The sequence below is a fragment of the Perna viridis genome, chromosome 2 (assembly GCF_037379345.1).
Source record: "Perna viridis isolate PV_CMFRI_1.1 ecotype Kerala chromosome 2, ASM3737934v1, whole genome shotgun sequence".
In the NCBI taxonomy this organism is placed as follows: domain Eukaryota; kingdom Metazoa; phylum Mollusca; class Bivalvia; order Mytilida; family Mytilidae; genus Perna; species Perna viridis.
Genome location: NC_142446.1, coordinates 2,114,690 through 2,131,186, shown reverse-complemented (window position 1 = coordinate 2,131,186; position 16,497 = coordinate 2,114,690). Strand labels below are relative to the sequence as shown.

At 32.6% G+C, this 16,497-nt stretch overlaps 1 protein-coding gene and 1 long non-coding RNA gene across 2 annotated transcripts in view; one reads left to right on the top strand and one right to left on the bottom strand.

Annotated features, from left to right (window-relative positions):
* The window catches only part of LOC148623280 (3-oxo-5-alpha-steroid 4-dehydrogenase 1-like), a 30,072-nt gene extending 16,342 nt beyond the window's left edge, over nucleotides 1-13,730 (top strand). The window contains exons 3-5 of the mRNA XM_088565012.1: nucleotides 1,649-1,750; nucleotides 7,322-7,472; nucleotides 10,919-13,730. Coding sequence (XP_088421138.1) covers nucleotides 1,649-1,750; nucleotides 7,322-7,472; nucleotides 10,919-10,985 — 320 coding nt within the window. The 3' untranslated portion in view covers nucleotides 10,986-13,730. The remainder of the gene's footprint in view (nucleotides 1-1,648; nucleotides 1,751-7,321; nucleotides 7,473-10,918) is intronic.
* Nucleotides 13,593-14,726, bottom strand: LOC148623279 (uncharacterized). Its single transcript, XR_015919404.1, has 2 exons — nucleotides 14,478-14,726; nucleotides 13,593-13,972 (listed from the first exon to the last, which is right to left on the bottom strand). It is a non-coding gene; the product is annotated as an uncharacterized LOC148623279 (long non-coding RNA).
* Between the last annotated feature and the right edge of the window lie 1,771 nt (nucleotides 14,727-16,497).

Here is a 16,497-nt window from a genome sequence, read left to right as displayed (position 1 = left end):
TAAAAATTCTATAAGCAATTTTCATGAAGCTTTGTTGAACTGTTTTAATATAATAAAAGCTTTTTGCTTTTTATTTTGTGTTATATCTAGCTTTGTATCAGTGATTATAGTTATATCTAGCTGTGTATCAGTGATTATGGTTATATCTAGCTGTGAATCAATGATTATGGTTGGTATTCTTTATTTTGTGTTATATCTAGCTGTGTATCAGTGATTATAGTTATATCTAGCTGTGTATCAGTGGTTATGGTTATATCTAGCTGTGAATCAGTGATTGTGGTTGGTATTCTTTATTTTGTGTTATATCTAGCTGTGTATCAGTGATTATAGTTATATCTAGCTGTGTACCAGTAATTATGGTTGTATCTAGCTATGTGTCAGTGATTATGGTTGGTATTCTCTAGAAATGTCACAATATATACAATATGTAATGAATTTAGTATGATTATTTAGATAATCTCTGTCTGTTAAGAATAGAGTAAAACATGTATTATTTTGTAAAGAATTCTAGTTAGTTATGATTTTTTCACTTATTTCATGTAAAAATTAATGGACACATACATTTATAATTCACTTTGTTGTTTTATATGGTGTCTCTTGTTATTTCTATACACTGGGTTTTTGTGTCATGTCTTGAATAGTAGTTGGGGGACCTGGATAAAATTGTAAAGTAGGGTACCATACCACAAAAGTGATTGGTGTTAATTTGGGGGTTAGGGCAAAACTGAAAAGCATTTCATGAAATTTACCAATATAACCCAAGTAAAAGTATAAGTGTATGGTTAGCTATGACCTTTCACATACATGTAATGTTCTATATCACAAATGTCAGACTGGAATTAATTTTTAGGGTTATGACCTGAATTGTTTTGGAATAAAAGGCTGAAAGGGCAAAAAGAAACAAGCATTTCCAAACTATGGCTAGATTAAAAGTGTATGGATTCCTATGAAACTGTACCATAAAATTCCATACAACAAAAGAAAGATTTGGTGTTTATAACCCTAACTGATAAGGACCAGGAACTTACTGTATCTGTATGAATCTCTATGAAATTCTGTTAAAAGGCTACATAATATAACAAAAAAACTGCAATTGGTTTTGAGGACCATGGCCCCAATTGATTAAAAATACATGTTAGAAGCCAAAAAGGACAAAAAACTAGCATTTCAAAAATTTTGCTTCACATTGTATACCTCAAGTACAAATGTATAGAAATCTATAACCTGCAATTGTTTATACATGTACCACCAAGGTAAGGCTTGGATTGAGGTAACATATTGAAGCTTTGTGAAACTGTATAAAAACTAGGTTTCAAACCTCAGAAGTAAGGTTTTGATGAATTTATAGGGTAATATCCCACTACCTTTTTCAAGAAATTAAAGGGCCACATATGGGTCAGAAATAAGCATTTTCTTCAACTTCATATGAATTGTTTATTTTGTGTATCTTTTAACAAATTTTAAAGTTCTTTGACCACTTTTATTTTGGCCAGAATCATTTACTGTGTCGAACATTTACCGGCACAATCCAAGAGCAGAGTACACATATTATCAATTTTGAATGTCTTGTCCAAACCCTGTTCAAACTGTTCAGGGTTTGGCCCCAGCAGTCATATCAAGCTGCACTATGTAAAGTATTTCATTTTAGGTATTTTGATGTTTTTCTCTGGGATGCTGATTAATCTTCATTCAGATCATGTTCTTAGAAATCTACGGAGACCTGGAGAAACAGGATATGTTATACCTCGTGGTAAGTAGTCTTGGTGAAATTTTATAGATTTCAAACAGGGAGTCACAAGGTGATAGCAGGTGTAGTAGCTGCAACTCTGTACATCCATCCTCATCCCTTAGGTAGTCCCTTTTAAGCTCATCTGGAGTATAGGTCTCAGTGAGCTTTTGCCATCACTTTGCTTCTGTTGTCCATTGTCTGTCGTCAACTTTTCACATTTTGATCCACATTAAAACACCATTTTTTGACCATACTTGGCAGAAATGATGCATGTAAGAGCTTCTACATAAAAATTCACTTTTGGGTTCATTTGATCAAACAAGAGGCTATCTAAGCATTTGATTGGACATTTTTCTAAGATTTTTTCTCTGAAACCACAGCTGCCAATGTTTTTATCCACTTTTTGTGTGGCCAAGGTGGCTCAACTTCATTCTCTTCTAGGTAACACCTGCCTAGGGACAAGATGGTAATAAAATTTTTCTTGCACTTGAATATACAATTTGGCTGCCTGAGGCTATTTAAGCTTCTAATTTGCCAATTTCAAAGATCAACACCTCTGAAACCACTGGTGCCAATGTTTTGAAACTTCATACAGATTTAATAAGCTCAATGCCCTTCTTGTTGTGTGTTCAGGGGATGGCTATGGCCACTCAAAAGTTTCACACATTTTGGCCTATATCACTTCCTTTATGTGGTTTCAGGGGGTTCAGTGGAAGGCAGGAATGATCTAAGTATAGGGATTTTATTTAAATGATCAATGATATGACCACATGATTTCAAATTCTCTTGTTTACTGTAACTAAAAAAATTAATACACCAACATTATTTAAACTTCACCAGTATTTATTTTATAAAAATCTATACATATTAAAGATGTATGCCTCCAATTACAAAGAAATTTATTATTTTTTCTTTATCAATTTTTGAAACTTTATGTCGTGGATGGTGCCTATCTAGTGTAATCTTTAGTTTAATAAATATTGAACAAAATTCAAAAGCACAGTGTTTATCATACACATACCGTATAAGTGGTTATTTTCGCTACATTGGCAGTCAAAGTTTGAATGCGAAAATTAAATCACGCAAAATATTTATGAAGATAAAATAGAGTTAATCATCTTCGTCTTATTCATTAATTTTTTGTCAACTGCAAAAATAACATTATGAAAAAAAACCTCACCCAGTTTTTGAAGAAAGAAGGCAGATTTTTGCACACACAAAGAATAACATTTATACAGTATTGCAGATGAGCTTATCCCGTCGTCCGTCGTTGCCTTCGTGGACAAATAATTAAAAATCTGCTCCTCTGAAACTACTAGACTGACAGGTTTTAAACATGGCATGTTTGTTCCTTAGGGTGTTCTGCACAAAATGACCGTTGGGATTTTTGATCCATGAAAAAATATGGCTGCTGTTACTAAAAATAGAACATAAGGGTCAGATTGCAGTTTTTTGCAAATACATGTAACTCAAAAACCGTTGCCTTAAACAAATTTCTGGCATGAGGTAATATTGTTCAGCATCATGAGGTGGACCCATGCCAAAATTTTCAAAACGATTGGTCTACTGATGTAGAAGTTACGGCCCCTAAAACAGTTTTTTTGGCATTTTTCACATGTGCAACTTTGAAAATGTTGTTCTCAAAATCCATTGCACAGAATTCAATGAAAGTTGGCATTTATGTTCCTTAGGGTATTCCACACAAAGTGACTGTTGGGATTGTTGTTTCATGAAAAAACATGGCCGCCGTTATTAAAAATAGAACATAGGGGTCAGATGGCAGTTTTTTGCAAATAACTCAAAAACCATTACCTTTAGCAAATATCTGGCAGGGTTATATTGTTCAGCATCATGAGACGGACCTATGCCAAATTTTCAAAATGATTGGTCAACTGATGTAGGAGTTTATGGCCCCTGGAACAGTTTTTTGCATTTTTCACATGTGCAACTTTGAAAATCTTCTTCTCAAAATCCATTGCACAGAATTCAATGAAAGTTAGCATATATGTTCCTTAGGGTATCCCACACAAAATGAATGTTGGGATTTTTGGTTCATGAAAAAACATGGCCGCTGTTACTAAAAATAGAACGTACAGGTCAGATGGCAGTTTTTTGCAAATAACTCAAAAACTGTTGCCTTTAGCAAATTTCTGGCATAAAGTATAATTGTTATGCATCATGAGGACCTATGCCGAAATTTTCAAAACCATTCATTGACTAATGTAGGAGTTACAACCCCTGAAACAGTTTTTTTGTTGGTTTTTTTTGTTGTTTTTTTTGTTGGGTTTTTTCACATGTACAACTTTGAAAATCTTCTTCTCTAAAACCATTTAAGATCATTGAATGAAAATAAGCATAATAGTTCTTTAGTGTATTGTGCTCAAAATGACTGTTGTGATTTTTAATCCGTGAATAGATATGGCTGCCTATACTAAAAAATGGAACTTACGGGTCATAAGACAGGTTTTTGAAGAAAATTCAAAAATTGTTGCCTTTAGCGAAATTCTGGTTAAGGTCATGAAAATGCTATGAAAAGCATTTCCTGCATTTGACAGTTTAGTTGATTTTAACTTAGCCTGTCTCATTCCTCAAGTTTTTCAAATAAGCAAATGGCTAACAAGGTGAGCAATTCAGGCTGTCTTGAGCCTCTAGTTTTATTATGGACAAATTTGACAAATATTTATAATAATTTTACATGTTGAACTTAGGCATTGAGTGTGTTATCATGAGTGCACATGGTAAAGTGTAACCCACGCTATACTTAAGTTGTTTGCTAGGCGTTGATGCATATTTTCTGACAATTAAAAGGTTGCCATTCATCAGTCACATTTTTCTCAAGACAAGTGTAAAAAATTAAAAATTGTTATTGATTGGAAAGAGTGAATGACTGAAATATGATCACAAGTTCTGAGGAATGCCCAGATTTAAAGTGTGCACTTAACAATAACTTGTTCTGAACATGAGTTAAATTTTGAGCATTCTTGGCACTAGTAAACTATTTTGGTCATTCACTATAGCCAGTTGAACATCATATTTATGATATAGATTTTCTCAGTAATTTATTGATATTTTCAACATTATTCTTCAATTTTGTTATTGGCTGATTGATATCTATATTGTAACAAGTCTAAGAGTGAAATTAAAGAATTTATATCAAAATTTATTGCACAGGAAACATTCAATAAATTGCTGCTATTTATAGAATGATATAACTTATATGGTTAACATCAACTACTTGCAATAATTTAATAATTGGTGTAGCACATGTATGTACTGGTACCCACACACCATTTCACCAGATATTGAGGTACTCCCTCTATCCAGCTACATATAAAAACCTACTCAACTTCAATGTTCAGTGGACAAATTTGTCTCTTTTATAGCTCACCTGGCCGAAAGGCCATGTGAGCTATTGTCATCACTGTGTGTCTGTCGTCCATTAATTTTTTCAAACATTTTCTCCTTTGAATCTACTTAATAGATTGAAACCAAACTTTGCATGAATGTTGCTTAGGGTATTTTTTACAATCCTTGTGTGAGGATTTCTGATCTTGTGAAAAATTTGGCCACCTTTACTAAAAATTGACCATAGGGGTCAAATTGTAGAATTATGCAAGTAACTCAAAAACAGTTGGGTTTAGCTAAAATATGGTAGGGGTAAAATTGTTCAGCATGATGGGATGGACCTATGCCAAAATTTTCAAAAAGATCCATTGACAAATGAATAAGTTATGGGTCCTGAAATGGATTTTTTCCCAAATTTTAAATTTCAAACTTTCAAAATCTTCTCCTCTAAAACTACTGAATGGATTGAAATAAAACTTTGTATGAATGTTATGTAGAACATGTTAAATAATCTATATGTGGGGATATCTGATCTTGTGAAAAATTTGGCCACCATTACTAAAAATAGACCATAGGGGTCAAATTGTAGAATTATGCAAATAACTCAGGAACAGTTGGGTTTAGCTAAAATGTGGTAGAGTTAAATTGTTCATCATGATGGAATGGACCTGTGCCGATACTTTCAGAAAGATCTGTTGACAAATGAATGAGTTATGGGTCCTAAAATGGATTTTTCCCCCAGTTTTACGTTTCCAACTTTGAAAATCTTCTCCTCTGAAACAACTGGATGGAATGAAACAAAACTTTGCATGAATATTATATAGAATATGTTTAGCAATATATGCGTGTGGATTTTTGATCTTGTGAAAAACATGGCCACTGTTTCTAAAAATAGACCATAGGGGTCAAATTGAAGAATTATGCAAATAACTCAAAATCATTTGGGTTTAGCTAAAATCTGGCAGGGATTAAAATTGCTCAGCATGATGGGATTACCTACAGGTACGTGAATGTCGGAATTTTCAGAAAGATCCGTTGACAAATGAATGAGTCATGGGTCCTGAAGTGGATTTTTTTTTTTAAATCACCCCTTAGACAACTTGTAGGATGGATTGTAACCAAATATTGCATGAATGTTTGTTAGGACATCCTAAACAATTTTTATCTGTCGAAAATATTGCCACCACTAATAAAAATTGACGACTTGTTGATATAACATGAAAACCAAAGGGGTTATTCTAATTTTCTGGGGGGGGGGGGGGGATTGATCTTCATGGTGAGACCGACCTATGCTGAAATTTTCATAAAGATCTGTTGCTCAATGTTGGAGTTATTGCCCTTGAAGAGAAAAGATGACAATTAAGAGATTTATTATATAATATGAAATTAATCTCTGTAGATTAAATGATTCTTGTAACAATAGTACGGTAGGGTCAAGAGTCCAGCTTTAGAAAGCTACAAAGACTATTTTTGACCAGGTGAGCGATTCAGGCTCTCTAGAGCCTCCAGTTCCACTTTCATGTAAACACCTATCCACACCCTGTGTTCATCGGAGGAGCTTTTTCCATGTACATGTGAACCAACCCACACACCTTGTTCACTAGACTGGATGGATACAAAAATTACATATTACTAATCTCCCACTTGCTGGGGGGTTTATTGCAATCATCTTTGTTAGACTGCTCTTTCTGTAGTAGATTTCTAAAGGTCTGTTAGAGGGAATGATTAGAAATTTGCCTGTGTATATTGCTTTTGTATGATGACTTGTGCCTCAGGTTCAGGTTTGACTTCCTCTTTACTGTACAACTTAGTAATTATTGAGGTGATATGTGATCAAAATTCTCTATTTCTATTGGAGGGAATGCCTAGATATTTGGTATATTATACCCTACTCATAGGAGTTGGGGCTATATCACCTTGCCCATCTGTCCATTTGATACATATTTCTGTAACAGATTACCGGTACTGGTAACAGAATTCTCAGCTTCTGTTGGAGGGAACACTTAGATACATATATTTGGTATATTTCTTTTGCATTTCACCATGTGATGACTTGTACTGTGCCTCCCCTTTACAGGTTTGTAACTTATCTATTGTCTATTTACTGTACCTATTATTTAGGTAGTGATAAATGGAAATTTTCGTAACAGATTTCTCATTGCTTTTCTACTTCCTGTTTACCATAGATGGTGAGCATGATGTAGTGTCAAACATTTTGTTCATATTGTATGATAATTTGTATTTTAGGTGGAATGTTTGAGTACGTTTCTGGTGCAAATTTTTTTGGTGAGATATTAGAATGGTGGGGTTTTTATGTCATGAGCCCATCACTCCCCAGTTTGGCTTTTGCAGTATTTACCACATGTAACATCGGACCTCGTGCTGTACAACATCACAAGTATGTATAGAATTATGGAATGACATAGCTGCCTTGTGATATGCCATTGGTGAATTGTTTCAATTGACATGAGCTCTCTTTGGATTTTAATAAATTTCACTTATTTTTAATTTTTTTTTAGTTAATTTTTGTTGGTTTTTGTTCTTGAGAAATAGGACTTCATTTCTACAAAAATGTGTTGATTTCCTGTTTGCAGACTATTACACAAAAAAAAACCCAAGCCATGTCTATGAAATTTTTTAAAATTATTTATTTCTATGGATGCAAGCTCCCTTTCAGTCTAAAAAAAAATTACATGAAAGCAAAAATCTTGGATCATATAATGTTAGGGGATGTCTTCATTGACTGTAGACTTGTGCTACAACTTGAAAATAAGCTTAAGGATATCTATGAAAATTGTACCACAAGGTTTCACCAAAAATGCTGGGATTAGTAGTCCAAAGTTATAATCTTTAATTAAATATGGAAGTATTTTGTTAGCCCCTTATATTAAAAATTTCATAAAAAAGGAAATCTTAGATTCTCTTTTCTATATGCTGAATTTAATAATGTCTTACAGGTTACTTAGTAAAACTATTGATCTCCATTAAAAAGTACAACTAGGCTCCTTCCTCCATACAAAAAGTTTCTTTACCTTTAAAGAATGTTCTGAATCCTGTACAGTTTTTTTTATGATAAAGTGGAACAAAAATCTTTCAAATATGAATCAAGTGGGTATAGAATATTTTCCCTTTAGCATACTTTATGCTGATGACATTTTATTATTGTGAGAAAGTCTGCCAGGATTAAAATATTGTTTTAAGTATTAACTTTCATTCTTCCATTTAATTATGGAAACTTTGAAGTCAAGACTGATAAAAGAAAAGTTATTATTGGTACCAGATTGCTACCCATATGTCTCCAGCTGCCTTCTGCAAAAGTTAGTGCAAAAGTCCCATTACTTTTGTAAAATTTGTAGAATCAGTATTTCAGTGCAATATAACCAACTACATATTATGACTTAGGATCCTGTTTGTACAGCAGTTTCCCACTAAGTGTTCCTATAGTATACAGACAAGAGTTTTCTTCCACTTTAAAATGGACTTCCACTTTTTCAAATATTGGTTTTACCATTTGTTTCTCATTTTATCATACGTTAACTTCCAATTTTGTCAATTTCTGCTTTTTTGGTTCATGAAATCATGTTTGTGTGTAGCATGATCAAATTCAACAACGTCCCATAACTCCTGTAAAATTTGTCGAACAAAGTGGCAGCCCAATATTATCAACTACACATGATGGTTAGCAATCTTACAATATTTAAACAAAATCTTTTGAGTGGTTTCCAAGGAGTTGCATCCATAAAGTCAAGTACAATGACTGGATCCAAGGACACTGGTATTTCTTTGTCTCGTTCTATGTTGCATGTGGGACAAAAATATATAAAAAATTCCTTTAGGATGATCAAGTAATCAGAACTGTGTCACAGTACAATTCATAAGTTTTCACAATAAAATTAAATAGTTATTAATGCTTTATTGGATAAGGCAAAGAAATGAAAAAAAAAATACTAGTAGTCTAGATGACCCTTTGTAGAGAAACTTAATTATCCCTTCTACTATATATTGAAGTGAACTTTGTTGAACAGACATTTTATCAAATAACTCATCCAATCTACTCAACAAATTTCAAGTTCAATTCTTAAAAGAGGTAATTGTAACCAGTAAAGCAGAAATACCAAGATTCCCGAAGAAATGTCAAATATGTTTCTAAATTTGAAGGTTTTCAATCACATTCTTTCTAATGAAAATGCCTATAAACAAAACAACTTCAAGATCTGTTTCATTTACTGCGCTTTAGTTACTTAATGAATATTCATTAAGACAGATTAAACAAATGATCACAAGAACACAAGTTATTCTCCTTCGTTAGCTTTTTGTTCCCCGTCACAATATGAAGGGACCTAGTGACCAGTGGGTGTGTCTAACCATCACACTTATCTGGTGAACGCCACTTCACTGACTCTGCTCAGTGCTGGATGGATTTTGTTCAGATTTTGTAGAACTGTTAAGCACAATACTTAGATGATCATTCTGCAATGACATTTTGATGTGACAAATTTTATGGGAGTTATGGGACTTGGATTGTGTTCCTGCATTGAACACTAAAGCGACACTAAATGGACCCAACTCTTTGGACCATGCAGGATGGCTTTCAGATTTTGCAGGATTGATAAGCTTTGTCTGTTTGTGTTCATTTGTCCAAATATATTGTAAGTGCAACTCATTCTAAACTGCTGAAGTGATTTTGCTGCTATTTAAATTATAGGAAGTTTGGGCATCTTATGCATAAATGATTATAACAGTTATCTGGTGCCTGGAAATTGATATACCGCTAATCAAACTTAATGGATTGTTAAAATTTATTAGTACAACTTCTAAACTGCTCAAGGGTATTTGATGAAATTATTAATGAAGGTTATGCATCATATGTAGATATGCATGCAGGAGTGTAGTTCTCCAAAGCTTAAGGGTTTAAAATTTAAGTTTATTTAAGGTGGAGTATTCTCTTTGTGAGCTTGCTTAAAATTAATATATATTTTTTTTAGAAATTGTGTTACTAGTATTGTTTTCTATACACTAGGTTAGTCTTGTTTTCTGTTTGCTCTGGGGTACATTATGGACTTTGTACACTAGGTAAAAGTCTTATTTTCTGTTTGCTCTGGGATACATTATGGACTTTTGTAATAAGGTAAGTTTTGTTTTCTGTTTGCTCTGGGGTACATTATGGACTTTGTAATAAGGTAAAAGTCTTGTTTTCTGTTTGCTCTGGGGTACATTATGGACTTGGTACACTAGGTAAAAGTCTTATTTTCTGTTTGCTCTGGGATACATTATGGACTTTTGTAATAAGGTAAGTTTTGTTTTCTGTTGGCTCTGGGGTACATTATGGACTTTGTAACAAGATAAAAGTCTTGTTTTCTGTTGGCTCTGGGGTACGTTATGGACTTTGTAATAAGGTAAAAGTCTTGTTTTCTGTTTGCTCTAGGGTACATAATAGACATCCTACACAAAGTAAATGTCTCATTTTCTGTTGACTCTAGGGTACATGATGGACTTAGTACACAAGGTAAATTTTTTTTTTTTTTTTTTTTTTTTTTTTGTGACTGTTTACTGGAAGGAATATATTGGAATTGTGTAGTCCATGATATTTAACTAGGGAACTGGAAGTAAACAAACTGGGTATAAAGAAGTTAGAACACACAATACTATAGTAGAAATGGAAAATAAGAATGCAATTATAGGCACTAACTAAAAGGCACAAGGTGATAAATCACCAGTGATTAAATAATTCTGAGAAATTATAAACATGATGTTCAATATAACAGAGCTTACTGTGTTATAACTTACTGTGTTATAACTTAAAGGTAATAAAGAAATTTAAATTGTTTTTTTATTACTTTTTAGATGGTATCAGCAGAAGTTTGAGGACTACCCACAGAACAGGAAAGCTGTTATACCCTTTGTACTTTAATTGCCAGTGGTTAAATGTATCATGGGTATTGTCTGAGATCTTATATATTACTGGAAAGTCATATGTTTTTAATAAATTTTTGATAAAAAAATATAGTCCTTATATACCGTTTATAAATGGCCAAACAGGGACCAGAAAGAAGTTTTTTTCATTATTACTTGACTAGCAGTAAAAGTGAATGGATTTCTTTGAAATATAGTACAAGGTGCCATACTACAAAAAGATCACTGGAATTGATTTTGGGTGTTATAACTTGAATTGATAAGAATGGGGGGCCAGAAACAAGCATTTCCTGATGTGCAGATACTAACTTGAGCGACTGTGAAAAGATCTTTTGCGCCATACCTTGAAGGAAGGCTGGGATTGATTTTGGGAGTTGTGCTTATTGAGGAATAAGGAGCTAAAAAGGTTGTGCTCATTGAAAAATAAGGGGTGAAAAAAACTGTTCAGGGTTGGACTTCTGCAGTTGTATCAACCTGTTCTTTGCAAAGTATTTTATTTCATGAGTTATAACCCTTGGACACTGAAAATTAGTACAAATACTCAGTTTTCATTTGGAACCTCGCATTATTGTACGATTACAAGTTACAGATCAAGTTCAAAATTTAAATCATAATGGGCCCAAGCCACAACCCCCAAATCAATCCCAGACTTCTCTTTGTGGTTTGTTACCTACATTTGTAGTAGTACAATTTAAGAGATTTATTTACTCATAGTCAAGTGATTTTATATGACCACACAAGTCATTGCAGACATATGATACCCTGCTGTTGTTATCTTTGTTAACTTGCAATAAATTGAGATCTTTATGAAATTTCAATAAATTGTTTCTCAGGACATGGCGGAGAGCCCGAAATTTTTTGGAGGTTTTTGCCCTATGAAAGGGGAAAAAAGTGTTATCACTAGAATTGATAGAAATAATTGATTGTTAATCTGATTCTGATGTCATTGTGTTCATTTGGAAATTCTGTTTTCAGAGTGTTTATAGAATAAACTCATTTTTAATCATTTAGGAGCTAAAGGGGTACAAAATGGGGCTAATCACAAAAAAAAAGGGAACTTAAATGCCAACCTGTCCTAGATGGGATATAAAATGGTATTTGAGTGTCCATCTGTCATATAATCACACTTCCCACAATAACTTAAAAATGTTGCCACCAAATTTTGTGGAACTTGGTGAATTGTTAAGGTTTTTCCCTGTACCAGAAAGACTTAATTGTTTTTCTATTTTTTTTTCTTTTGTCATTTGCAAAATTTACTTCGACACGGCCCCTATTCATCTTTCAAGTTATCATTACCAAAATTTGGACCATCGATAAAGCTCATGTAGGACTTTTACAAGATGATCATGTAAAGAATTCCATTATGCATTGAATAGTTGTCTCCTTTTTAATGGCTTTTTTTCAACATGGTCCCCGAACTCATATTTTCAGAATATCATGACCATATTTAGTGAACATGTAGATGTCATCATATTCAATTAAGAAATGACCCTGCTAAGGATTTTATTATCATCGTTAAGTGTTATGTCCCTTTAAAACAATTCCTTTCAATCGCTCATATCTTGAAAACCGTAATAGATTGAATCAATCTGAAAACGGTTTCATGTACATGGACAGACAACCTAATTAATAAACATAAATTTATATTTTGTTATCAAACCATATGGGAGTTGTATCCCTAGAAATATACTTAAGTTTTTTTTTTAATTTGTATTTCGAGAACCAGAAGATGTAGAGATGTGGGACGTTCGTCAATGATCTTTGTTCCACGTAGCCGTCTCACTGCAAACTACAGGCTTTGATATTTAGAAAACAATAAGAGATAAGTGCATACATACAGCGTACGAAATGACCCTCTCGATAAGCCCAACATTTTGAGACCAAGTACATTGTATGTATTTGTGCGACCCTCTGTTCAAAAGTTATGACAAATTAAATGTCTTGCAGAATCCGGTTTGTGAACTTGACCTTGTAAGTTTTTTCAAGTAATCCTAAGATGTATGGTGGTAGTTTCATGTCTCTACGACTTCCGGATCTAGAGTTTGTTATTGCATCATATTTCAATATCATTGTGCTCAAAAAGAGCTCTGCAATTGCCCAATTTGTTTTGTAATTTTGTTGAATATATTCTGTAGATTATAATACAGTTTTCAAATTTGAGATGTCTAGTTTCGGATCTATTGAAATTTTAGTTTTTCAGTCAATGAGTGTATCATGATAAGTTATGTTCGAAGAGTAGAGTTCTCTATATTTTGTAGATGTAGCAACAACTAAATTTCAAAGATAGGTTTTGTCAGTTCACTTATTAATCATCAGTCATCTCAAGCAGTGACCATTTCCGTTTTTTTTTTTTGTTTGGTTTTTATGTTTTGTTTTTGGTTGCATGAAAAATCAATTAAACATTACTTGATTTTTGTTTTTGTTTTTGCAACACATGTATGTGTCAATCATGGAAATACTTTAGTCTGCTATATTAAAACATTCTGTTTTGCATCAAGATTTTATTAAGCTGGAATTATGGTGAGGAGACCGATGTACACCTTTAAATTGTATGTCCTCTTCAAACAGAAAGTGGATATCCATGGAACCAAACTTCATACACGTGTTCTATAATTAAAACTTTATTGAAGTTCAGCAAAAACAGGTGTGTCAAAGAGGGGCCTAGGGTCCCCCTCATATTTGAAAAAAAAATTTGATTTTATAGAAAATTTATGATATTACCAATAGTGAGCCCCCTCAAAGGCCATATTTCTCCATCTTTTCAGAGTTTCTGGATCCGTTACTGATTTATGTAAAACAGTTATTGCATATTGCAGTCAAATAAATGAACAGACACACGAAAAGACTAACAAATGCCATGACCACTTGTCATGGTGCAATCAGATTCTTATCACTATATAAAACTCGCCTTGAAAAAAATAATAATCTTGGTTTATTGGGAACATTACTCCATTAGGTATGAGCTTCTTTTGTAATCCTTATTCCCTGCAAAAGAGAGAGATCATGTGTATTTCTTATAATAAAGAAATAAATTAAAAATGACAAGCATTATATAATCAAAACTGAATTTTATTCCCTCCATCCAATCCCCCGGAGAGGGTAAAAACCTATAATAAACAAAAACACAATTTTACACACATGAATATGCAAAAAATCATAGTGTTCAAAACTAACAGAACTTATTACGAACCCAATTTTGACAGTAAGTATAGTGTAAATGTTTCAAAGTTTTTGTCATTTTGGCTTTCCATACATGCAGGACATGAAGTAATATTTGCAAAGTTTCAAAATAAATGTCCTGCTCAGATTCAATGCAAAATATCAGCCTAAGCAATCATAAACATAATCACAATATTTATACAATTATCCTGACAATGAAAAATGGTTTAAACATACATATATAATGCAAAACTGTTGGAAAATACACACTTCAAAATGACAACAAACGACTTTATTCATTCAGAAGAAAGTTTTCCTCTTTTACACATACCTTAAAAGTACCAAGTTAGACCAGGAATCAACGTAATGTTTAAATGTAAACATTGGCAAAACTAGCGACCGGGTTAATATCTAAGACGTACTTTGTGACGCTCAAAATACACCTATTTACACAGTTCGGCAATATAAACATATCAGTTAATTTACTGAGACACTTATCTTGTAAAACTTAAAATTAAAATTTGAAATTTGGTGGATATATTGTTTATGTAGATAAGCATTTATACATAGACAGATGTAATATGTGTTACGGTAAACAGGTGTAATTTCAATGAAAAATGGTATCCGGAACGTTTCAGTCCCCTGCCGTATTAGGTTCTCTCCTCAGCATCAGGTGGCTGATTTTCAAAATACCTTATTTTGCACGAACTTTTGGGACTAAAATTGTGAGAGAATTAATCGAAAAGGGTCTTATTATTTTTACCTTTTTTACACCTACTCCATGCATGCTTTCATCCTGTGGTAGTGTTTATGAAACATAGTATGTGGCTGTTAGTTTTAGAAAGGCACTCCTGATTTGTACTTAAACACAGTAATATTTTTTCAGTATGTTACCATGGCTACTGGATTTTATAAGAATAATCACTAAATTACTTATCAATGACTTGAACCTCCACACACCAAGGATTTAAAAAATATGCACTTTTTTATGACAAAACACTAGAAATTTCTGTGTGGGCTGCCTCAAAACAGCTTTATTTCAACAAAATGAGACCAAATTTTCAGAAATGACCTAACTGTATTGTACTACCCAATGTTATACAAAACCGGAAACGGAGAAACACGTAAATTTTCCGGAGCAGTAAAAATTTTCGGGGTATTACAAAAACAAAATCAGAAATCACTTGAGTGTTTGTCCTCACAGCGTGATGTTGTCTAGTGACTGGGAAATTGTAAAATGACTAATTGAGCAGCTATGTTTATAAAACAAGGTTACACAGACTAGTGTTATTTCAAAGTACTTTGGTATACAGTTTTTAACTATCTAATTACAAAGAATTGTATTTACATCCTGTTGCACAGATCCAGTTCTTCAAATCGTCTTCAAAATAGTGTGTGCTCCTTGCACACGTGTGTAAGATAATACGCACACCGATGAAGATTTGCTCTAACCTATCTAAATAGCATCATGTGGCACACCATTTACACTATTATCTTATCATTTCTATGTAGATGCCATCATCCATATATCATCAATGTTGGATAATTGAAAGACAAGGAACAGTAAACTGGGGTGAATTAATTGTAAATCAAATATGCATGGCAAATTAAGGAGACTAGTATTACATGTACATGTATCATGCATGTGTATAATATTCTTGTTCGGTCATTTTTTAGTTTTTTTTAAATAATGATGTAATTATATATAACCTTTATTGTCTTATAGTGCTAAATTATCAAAATTTCAATTTCATGGCCTACTTATTTTTTATTCTATATTTGATATTCATGAAAAAATTGTGGTTTTTTTAATATGTAATTTAAAATAGTTCAGAAACATTTTCTAAATTCGTTTTAAAACGTTTTTTTTTAAATATATTAAAATGTTTTTTCTTACATTTCTACAACTATTAATTGAACATTTTAGAAAACCTTATTAAAACCATATCTGGAAATATTTTAACCTGTTTCAAAGGAATGTAATGAAAACATCATCAGAAAATATTTTTTCGTGACATGTAAGAAACATTTTTTATAATATATCCAAACAATGTTTTAAAAAATAGATCCAAAAACATTACAGTGACATGTTATTTAAACATTTCAAAAATATTTCAATAAACAGTTCTGAAAACCTTTTTTCGAATTTAAACGGTAAAATGTTTCAAACACGTTATGAAAACATTTTGAAAAAAAAATCAAATGTTTGAAAAACGATTGTAAAATGTTTTAGCAAACTATCAATAAACTCTAAATAAATGTTTCGAAAAAGGTTCGTGCTACCTGGGTTTATTGTGATTCTCAACCCTGCATGGGAAGAATTGGGATTGATTTTACATACTATGGAGACA